The following is a 10,386-nucleotide window of genomic DNA, read 5'->3' as shown; positions in this document are numbered from 1 at the left end:
ACTGTGCACCTGCACTGTTCCAAACTGGCTGATGCCTTGTCCTTCCCCCATCCTGGTACAAGCAATGCCACTGCCGAGAGCCCAGTTTCATAGTGCTGCACCACTGACTGCTACAACCAAGGCAGTATTGAGCTCTGAAGCAGTCTGTGGGCTTCAAGACTAGGTAAACCTGGGGAGAGAAAGGTATACATTCCTGGAACTAAATGGAGTGCTGTCACATATAACAAAAACAACAACAAAAACATACTGTGGTCTGGGTGAAAAGCTTTCTACCAACATTCAGTCTGGTACAGCTTGGATCCCCTGAAAATAGGGGTATTTAAGAAACACAGACTTTTGAGTATAGTTCCAAGACACTGACTTTTAAAAATAAAAATAATTCCATGGCCTCTAGGACTTCTAGCATAATACTAGTTATATAGAATACATCCAGTGATTATTTAAACCTGCTTATTGTTCATGCTCCGTTATCTGTACTAGAAGTTAGCCCCGATTTCACCACAATTTTACACAATCATCAGCTTAACTGACATCTACAATTTACAAAGGCTATTTTTTGAGCACTTGAGATGCTTCCAAATTGATGGATAACAAAATACTGATATGCCTATTGTCATTGCCTCACCTTCTGCTAAATCAATGGTTCGTCTCTAAAAAGAATTAAAACTGTAAATGTTAAAAGGTAGGTGTTTGCATTCAATAAGGCTTCTGACTAGTCTTTGCATTAAAAAATGTGTTCCTTGGCTTGAGAATCTACTGTGGTTCTCAGCAACTATAATTTCCAGATAGCTTGTGTGCTCATCCCGCTTAATTACACAAGTAATGGCCAGAGACCTGCAAAACATATTTTCTTTTCAGGAACATCACTAGATCTTTTAGTATCCAGTTACAGATTCTTTTAAATTTTGTATATGCAGCAAAATTCTGCATTAAGGTCCTTCTAACAACAATGTATAAAAATGGCATACGGTACACAGAATTGTTGGTAAACTAAAGGTTCTCTCCATTTCAGCATAGACAACATTACTGAAAAGAACCACAAACCTGATTCACAGAACTTATAAACAGGCTTTCCAGGCTAAATGCAAAAATATATTTATTGCAAGCTCTAACACAGTCTTCTGTATACCAAACCATAATTCAGCTGAAGGCGAGACAAAGAGGAACAATGCTGTCTGAGAAACATCTGAGTTTTCTTCACATTCTTGAAGGCTCAAGGTCTCTGTCTTCTAGTAAATTTATCAGCAGGCCAAAGCTGTCTTTTACTGCTTCCATATCATCCAAGGAGCAGGGCTTAAGTATCCAGCGTTTTCCTCGTGCAAGTGGTTCAAGTTCCAAATACTTTTTGATCTGTTTTTTAAAAAAGCAACACGAAAAATCAGTTTTTGTATATACTTTTCGGCTTACTTTTCTTTTCAAGACAGAAGGTGTTGGAAGAATCTTGAACGCTCGTTTTTAGAATTACTTTGCAGCTGTTCTTGAAATAGCTTATATGCAGTGACACGCTGGTGTTTTTGTTGGGGGTGAATGATCTGCTGGGAACCACCATTCTAACAATACATTTAGAAGCACAGGAAGATCTTTCAAAGAATTAGATTTCATTTATGATACAGGCCACCCCTGATTATCAAACACATTATTTCATCTTCAGAATTAGAACTTAACTTCTCACCTGCAGTACTGTTGTTGAAAAATGCAAAATATTTATCAACAAGAGAAATATATTTATTGAAAATCTATTGAACAAGAGAAAATGTATTTATCATGGTAACTTGCAGTGCACCCATTTCCTTGACAACAACATTGGAGGTGTTGATCATACGTAATCAGATGTTTCGTGTGGATGACAGTCATAGCATCATAAGTAAAAGCTGAATAAGACCCTTCAATTATTCCTCTGGACTTGTAACTTTTAAGCCCCCGACCCACCTTTTAATTTTACACAAAAGAGCAGCTAAAGATAAAATGAACGGCCGTAGTGACAACATCTGTATTTGTAACTCTATAATGAATAAAAAGAGTTCGTTATATTTCTAACAAGTTTGCATGTGAATGATAAAAGTATCTTATGAATGACTTGTGGCTCAGTCAGTAGAGCATGAGACTCTTAATCTCAGGGTTGTGGGTTCAAGCCCCACTTGGGCAAACGATTCCTGCATTGCAGGGGGTTGGACTAGATGACCCTTGTGGTCCCTTCCAACTCTGCAATATTCTATGATTCTATTATTCTCAGACCAATAGTCAACATATCAATGGATTTCATTAGCCTCACTTGTAATAGCAGATACCAAAAATCTTTTTTACAATAGGAACCCATTTCATTATTTCAAGCTCTTTGGACAGTGATTAAGACCATTTAGGAGAATAATGCCTTGGCAGGCATTTCTCAAATATCTGTACAAGGCACTGAGTGTATGCGAGGGGGGAAGGACTAAAATCTAAATATATATAGTACTATATTTTAGGATTGCCATATTTCAAAAAGTAAAAATCAGGACTCCGCCAAAGTAGTAGTAGTAGTTGTTCTTTTTACAAAAATGCCAAAAAAAACCATGAAATTTCGATTGACATGCTTAAAATCCAGGAAATACCCCCTGGATGTCAATTCTGCATTTGAAATCCCTGTAATGTCTGGAAAAATCCGGACCCATGGCAGACCTATGTATCTATAAAAATCTAATATACCTAAAAAGATATATATAACCAAGATACAATCTATATGCAATATTTATTTACTTGTAAAGTGATTTAAAATGGAGAAGATTAATTTTGTTAGCTAAAGTATGGATTTAATTTTTCCTTTAAAGACATACTTCAGATGAAATCCTTGATATTACCATTTAGAAAGGCAAGAGAAAGACTTTTATTTAAATTTAGATTTTTTATGATAAACATAATTTGAACACTAATGAAACAAATGGCAACAACAACATTCATCTAAACCACTTCCTTGGGTTATTAAGGAATAATAATTTAGAAGCAGCTTGAAAAAATGCATTTTTAGAAGAGACACACAAGAATATGCTCCCTTTCTCCTATCTATACACTTATGATATCTTACCAAATTATCCCTTCTACGCCAGTTTTATTGTGGCTAAATTAGCAACAACAGTTAGACAATGGGATTTGGATCTCTCTCTCTCGCTCTCAAAAATAATTCCTATCATAGTTAAGGTAAAGTATAATAGTATATCATTAAAAATGTAACCCACTTAGGTAATAAATTCCATAATGCTGTTCATACATACACTACTAAGAAGCTGAATTGAACTATAATTATAGGAACGCATGCTATGATTTTGGCTAGCTGAAAATGAAGGTTTTGCATGGATGATAGTACATTAACCGCATATTCTGAAGCAAAACGAATGACCACTGTGGCTTGTTTCAGCAAACGCAATCTGACAACTATATTCAGGGAGGAAGCAAAAGCTGTACAAAGCATAACAAACCACGGATCTAGCGCAGCCACTTGATAACAAAGCCAGCTGGTGCTAAGCTGACAAAAATGGCTGAGTAACCTGAGATTTTCACAAACCTCTAATGTAAAGAATGCTTAGCACACACACACACACCCCTCCTGGAAGAGCAGCGTTCTTTGCCTCACTAATTATACAGGGGCCTGTATTCACCAAGGCAGTAAAACTACCTGCTGGAATTAAGAATTTTCAAACACATTATTTGAAAATACTAAATATTAATTTGTTTGTTCTTTTACAGAGAGCAATGACTAAAAGAAAACCTTTTAGACAATCACCATTCATTCTCATTACTCAGTAACATAAATAATCAACCAGAGCCCAAATTTTTGCTTTTATTAATCTGACAACAGTACCCATGTTGACAACCTAACTCATGGTAGTTGCTGCAACAAGAGGAAATTAATAATTTCATGACAGTCTTTGATGTTCCAAACTCTAGTAATATCACCCCCTGCTCTTATGAACATTTTTTTTACCGTGTACACACGCACGCACGCACGCACACACGAGAGAGAGACAGTTTCTTTCTGGCCACAGTGATAAAGAGAATTAGTAGTATATGTAGGTCTCCAATAAAGCAGTTAAAAGATTCTCCAGCTTCACTCTACATTGGAGGTATAGTCATGAGAAAAAGAAAGTGAACTTTCTTTGAATTCTGTGGTTTTACATATCAGGACATAATAGCAATCATTTGTTCCTTATCAGGTCTTAAAATTAGGTAAATACAACCACAGATGATTGACACATGACATACAGTGGTGCCTCACAAGACGAAAAGAATCCGTTCTGTGATTCTCTTCGTCTAGCGGTTTTTTCGTCTTGCGAAGCAAGCCCATTGACGGATTAGCGGATTAGCGCTATTAGCGGCTTTTAGCGGCTTATCTGCTGATCGGATCAGCTGATAAGCAGCTTAGCGGCTTAGAAAAAGGGGGGGGGAACCAGCAGGAACTCGCAAGACATTGTCGTCTTGCGAAGCAAGCCCATAGGAAATTCGTTTTGCGAAGCACCTCCAAAACGGAAAACTCTTTCGTCTAGCGAGTTTTCCATCTTGCGAGGCATTCGTCTTGCGGGACACCACTGTATTACACCGTGATATAATTTATTTAACAGAAATAAAGATGGAGAAATAATGTGTGAAAAACTAAGTACACCCTTTCTGCTGCCATAGGAATTAAGAGACTAAGTAGCAGACAGGGGCTGCTAATCACATGCCCTTGCTTAATTGATCATCAGCAAGTGTGCCCACCTCTATAAAAGACAAAGTTTTAGCAGTTTGCTGGTCTGGAGCATTCAGGCGTGTTTTAACACAATGCCAAGGAGGAAAGATGGCACAAGGCTCTTAGAGAAGCAAGTGCTGCTGCCCATGAAACTGGGAAGGGTTCTAAGGCTATCTCCAACGAATGTAAAGTCCATCATTCTACAGTGAGAAAGATTATTCAAAAGTGGAAAAAGTGGACGTCCCAGCAAATTCACAACAAGGAAGGTCAGTCCGTGCAATGCTCAGAGAAATTGCAAAAACCCCAAGAGTTACATCTCAGGCTCTACAGGCCTCAGTGTGTTAAATGTTAAAGTTCATGACAGTACAATTAGAAAAAGGCTGAACAAGTATGGTTTGTTTGGAATGGTTTCCAGGAGAAAGTCTCATCTCTCTAAAAAGAACATGGCAGCATGGTTTTGGTTTGCAAAGTTGCATCTGAACAAACCACAAGACTTCTGCAACAATGTCCTCTGGACAGATGAGACCAAAGTGGAGATGTTTGGCCATAATGCACAGCACCAGGTTTAGCAAAAACCAAACGCAGCATAAGAGACAAGCACCTCATACTGCCAAGCATGGTGATGGAGCATAGCTGTCAAGTGTCCCTTATTTGAAGGGACAGGCCCTTATTCCAGCGCCATGTCCCGCTGCTGTCCCTTATTGATGGATGTCCCTTAAATGTCCCTTAAATTATGTCCCTTAAATTTCAAAGGAAGCAGCTCCCCTCCCTCCCTCCCTCCCAGCCAGGGAGGAGGGAGGCTCCAACTGTGTTGCTTGGCTATGCTGCTCACCCAAGAAGTAGTCTGGGGGGTGGACGACTGGGGGGTGGAGCTTGCATGCCTTGTGTGTGGCTAGTTAATGCAAGCTGAGGGGTTTTTTGAATGCTGGACGCCATTTTGTTGCACATGCTGCTGCAAACTTTGCAATGCAAAGCCAGGCCGGGGAGCTATCGTAAGTTGAGGCTGCATAGGCCTTGTGGTGCAAGTGATTCAGATTCTATTCAGTTGAACCTCTGGTTACAAAGTTGGTTGGACAGTATTCTCGAAGCTACCAGCATGAGTTTGACCAGACTGCAGGAGGACAGGAAGACTGGAATGCCTGGAACAGGTGAGGCTGCAGGTCCCTTATTTTGGCTGCTGGTCCCTTATTTTCAAGGCTGCTGGTCCCTTATTTTCAAATCTGTAAGTTGACAGCTATGTGATGGAGGGGTGATTATCTGGACTTGTTTTGCAGCCACAGGACCTAGCACATACAACTACGTCCCCATTAGTCAGCATAACTGAATATTCTAAATAAAAACCCCAAATGAATGGCTCACTTCCTCCTTTCAGTACTGAATGATAAAGACTTCTGAGAAGAAAAGTCATTTTTTGCAAATAATAAAAGGAAATCATTAGAGACAGCAAATCATCTTAGAAAGGTGTGGTAACAACAATCTGGTCAAGGGGTGCCAGCAGAGGTGGATTTAGAGGAGTGTGACCAGTTTGCTGTACTGGTCACTGAGCCGAGAGGGGGGCACCGCAACAATGACTTAGAATGGAAGGCAAGAGGTGGGGAGGGTACGCCAAATGTTGGTACTGCACAGGGTGCTGCTGAAATGTGAGAGCCCAAAGTCTGCCACTGGTGTCAGTGCTTTAGGTATAGCTACTGCTATCAGCATGCAAGATCAATGGATTCCTGTAGTGTGTGTGTGTGTGTGTGTGTGTGTGTGTGTGTGTAAAACAGCTCTCATTTTAACTACCACCCCAGTTTTACTAACTCTGCCAACGTTGCTAAAATTGCCCTGCTCTATTTGCTAGTGCCATTTTATAGCGTTACCTAATAGATAATGACAAATAGCACATGCATTTGAAACATTTGCTCCCAACTGGATTGTAATTGTTTATTCCACTGTCTTGATCCAGAGCATACCGCATTTACTGCATGGAGGGGAGTAAACTGTGCACTTGGCAATTATTCTTCAATTGCAGTGAATGGAGAGACCCACAAATGTAGGATAACTATGGATACTGGAATTCCTTTACCCAAAGCAATCTTACTATGTGCAGTACAAATTTTTTAAGCCACAAAACCACACATATACACAACGGGTTGGATCCAAAGAAGAATGAGTGGAACTCTTCTCAAGCAATGGGAGCTATAGCCCCTGAACCTGCTCAAACACTCCTGGGGATCAAGGAACCCTCTGATATGGGAGGAGGGATGAGACACAGGGAGCAGGAGGAGGAAATCAGAAGAATTTGGCCAGGGTCCCTTGCGGAAGTTCCTTTCTGTTTGCGCAAGGCGTTTCTGGATCCGAGCCAATACCTGCATTACAAAGCCAAATACACATATAGAGTAAGAGATGATGACAATTTTACTTAAATAGTACAGAGATCATAATTAGATATATTGTGAGATATGTCACACCTAGTGAAAAGCCTGAAGGGTGACAGCATTTAATTAGCTTATTTGTGTCCCAAAGTTAAGCTTCTACTCTTGCATCCTATTTGTATTATATAAAAAATATGAGTGGCACTAAGAATGGCACCTGGTATACAACAAAACTGGACAATATTCTGTTCACTGAAATAAGTTAATGAGTCTAAGTCCCAAACTCGAATATCAGAGACAACCAATTACCCTGTCTGAAACACAGGCTTGTAAAACTATCAGGTACTCGTAAAATGGTCTGCTACACACGAGTAATATGTTGTTTAAATGGCTTGTTTGACTAGATGCATTCACCATGAAATTGATTCTTTTAAAAGACTATTTTTAAACTAGATACAAGTTAACTTGCATGGGCTGAAAATGAGAAAAAAACCTGGCATTATAAAGGGTGGGCTTCAAGTACGGGTCCAATTTTATGAGGTCGAGGGTTAGTTGAATGAGAAACTCATCAACTATAGCCATGTCCCATGCAGGAACCAAGGAGACTGCATACCAGTATATTATGCTGCAATTTCCATGTCAAGGGCTGTAAGGTCTAGTGTTACTTCACCACGCTGCTTCCCTCTAAAACATCACAAAGACTTACAATATAATGTATTTGAAAAAATAAGATAAGGAACTGGGAGGAAAACGCCCGTCACCCAAATCTTTTAAATGTAGGAGCAGCTTGTAAATACTATTATATTGAATATGACACAGTGTATGTGATTTCTGTGCATGGCTGACAGTTTGCAGCTTAAATCCTGGCCACAGTCAAGCACCAAAAGCGAGATACGGTGTTATATTCATGGACGGCAGTGCTTCTGAGTATAACAAGGGACCTCAAAGTGTTATAATATGGTAGCACTTTATCTCTAAACATCTCTTTAAAAAATAAGTTGAAAAGGAACAAAATGACCTGTGTGAGTGAGACTATGAAGCAGAACTTAATCACCATTAGTTAAGTCGCATATACATAATTTATCAGATATCCATCATACCTATACAACAAATTACCAAGCAAATATAGAGAGGAATAAAAGTCTGGCTGAAGCAGAACCACCATGGCATTGTGAGGGTAAGTCTTGTCTCTTTAACCCTTTAAGGATATTTGATAGTGCCTACAAACATATAGATAGAGGTGATCCAGTCAACACTGTGTGCTTAGACTTTCAAAAAGTTTTTGATAAAGCATCTCACCAAACTTAAACTTAAAAGTCATGGAATAAAAGGAGAGGTCTTCTTATGGATCAGTAACTGTGTTTTTATGTTTTTATACTGTAAACTGCCCTGTGATCCTCGGAAGAAGGGTGATATATAAATTTAATAAAATTAATAACAACAACTATAACAACTGTGAGAACAGGATGTGGGACTAGCCAGATCTTCAGCTCCATCCATCAGGGCTCTTCTTACATTCTTTTTCTAAGCATCACTAAATTAGAACTGATGTGCTAGCTGGGTTGGAGGGAGATTGCATCTTCCCTATGAGAGATTGTGGTTTTAGGGTTGAGAGAATATGATATTTCCATAACCCAAAAGAGAGATGATTCCCACTTCCTTCAAGAGAGATCTCTAGGATCCTTCACAGCAAACGAGTCACACAGTGCATTTAACATTCTTGTAAAGATGATTGCCTGGGGGGAAAAACCTATCCGCTAGTTCCTGGTGTAGGATTTATGAACTAAGGTTTGTTTGTAAGAAATCCCTTATATGCCATTAGCAGCAGGACTGACCCTCTGGAAGTGATGCCGCAAAACTGTCACTCATTCAGAGCACATTCACTGTTAAGTTCATATAGCTCCAAAATGAGTAATTTGCATCCTTAGAAAGACAACTGAACTAAAATTATTGTTTTTATTATTCTATTTGTACTCCAAAATAAAACATTTCCCCCTGGAAATGCAAGATGCCAAGTTGAAAAGAGGGTAATGGGAGTATAAATGGGAAGAATAAATAAATATGTGCTACAAAAATGTTTATACACTAGCACCGGGAGATAATGTAACAGCAAACTGTTCTGCCAACTGGAAAAGTTCAAGCTTTGGAGTAGATTCAAATTTCAAACCCCGAAAGGCTAGTCTGTGTTGTGCCACCGGATGATTAGCACCCACCAAAGAGTGCCAGCCACACTGTTTTGTTTTTAAAATAAGACCAGCTGCAGACAGATTCATGGAATGAATCTCTCTTCATCTTGTCTTTCACACCACAGGCAATGTGCCACATTGGAATCTGAAAGAGGAAACAGGCATAAGTGTCAGGAGAACAACAAGAAATGAAGCTTCAGATTACACAGAGGTAATAAAAATGCCTTGTTTCAGAGTGTGCCTAGTCCACCACAGGGAAGATAGAAAATTCAAATCAAATTGGCAAATGCAGCTGCAGAGTGATTCTCCAATGCCAGTACATGCCTGGAGTATGGTTCTTCTGATTTCAGACTCAGAGGAGATGAAGGAGAATGAGGAAGCCATAGCATCATAGTTTATAATGAACTGTGATTTATATGGTCAGGATTCAAATATGTGTTTCTCTTGGCAGCTTTGGTTTTATCATGCAACACTGGAAGGTGGTGGTACTGTTGCATGAGAAATTCATGCCCCAAACTCTGTTCAGTGTGCACAACTATTTACTTTTTTTTATATCCCGACTGGTAAGTACGTTTATATTCTTTTAAAAAGTGTGTGAGGATTGATCAAGGTACTGTACAGGTAAGACAAAAGAGCAAATTGCCTGGGCTTACACTAAGGGGGGGGAGATTTGTTCAACAATTATGCAGGTCAGGAACTGCGGAAACCTGTTGCCTTAAAGCAACAGTGAATGACACAAACACACACAGAAAACAGCACATACCAAGTTACAGAAAGTCACAATTACGGTTTTAGAGATACACAACAAGAAGTTTGAATCATACAGTTGTTAGGATCATAGTACATGAAGGAGCTCCATGTTGCATTCTGGTGCTATATGGTGTTGTGTTGCTATGTGGCGCCCTGGCTCTGGAATTTTCTCTCCAGGGAAACCTGCCTGGTGCTGAGTGATTTTTTTTATTTTTATTTTCTTGCTTGGCACCAGATGAAGACCTTTTCATTTGCCCAGGCTTTAAGGATTGCTGACTTGCTACTTTATTTTCCAATGTTATTTTTAAAAGTTCTGCTGTTATAAACTTATTGTTTTAATTATTTATTGTATTTTTAAAAACTGCCTGGTAAACCACACCAAACATCTCTTCAGTTG

At 39.2% G+C, this 10,386-nt stretch overlaps 1 protein-coding gene across 8 annotated transcripts in view; it reads right to left on the bottom strand.

Moving 5' to 3' along the window:
- Positions 1–1,079: 1,079 nt before the first annotated feature.
- Positions 1,080–10,386, bottom strand: part of ARL15 (ARF like GTPase 15) — a 182,177-nt gene continuing 172,870 nt past the window's right edge. For 7 of the 8 annotated variants that reach the window (XM_081213203.1, XM_081213206.1, XM_081213204.1 and 4 more), the window contains one exon: positions 1,080–1,350. In XM_081213203.1, coding sequence (XP_081069329.1) covers positions 1,198–1,350 — 153 coding nt within the window. In that variant the 3' untranslated portion in view covers positions 1,080–1,197. The remainder of the gene's footprint in view (positions 1,351–10,386) is intronic. The other variant, XM_081213201.1, reaches the window with a different exon arrangement.

This window comes from Podarcis bocagei (genome assembly GCF_964188305.1).
Source record: "Podarcis bocagei genome assembly, chromosome: 11".
Lineage (NCBI taxonomy): Eukaryota > Metazoa > Chordata > Lepidosauria > Squamata > Lacertidae > Podarcis > Podarcis bocagei.
Note: the sequence above shows the minus strand (reverse complement) of the source record. Positions and strands in the feature narration are given on the sequence as shown.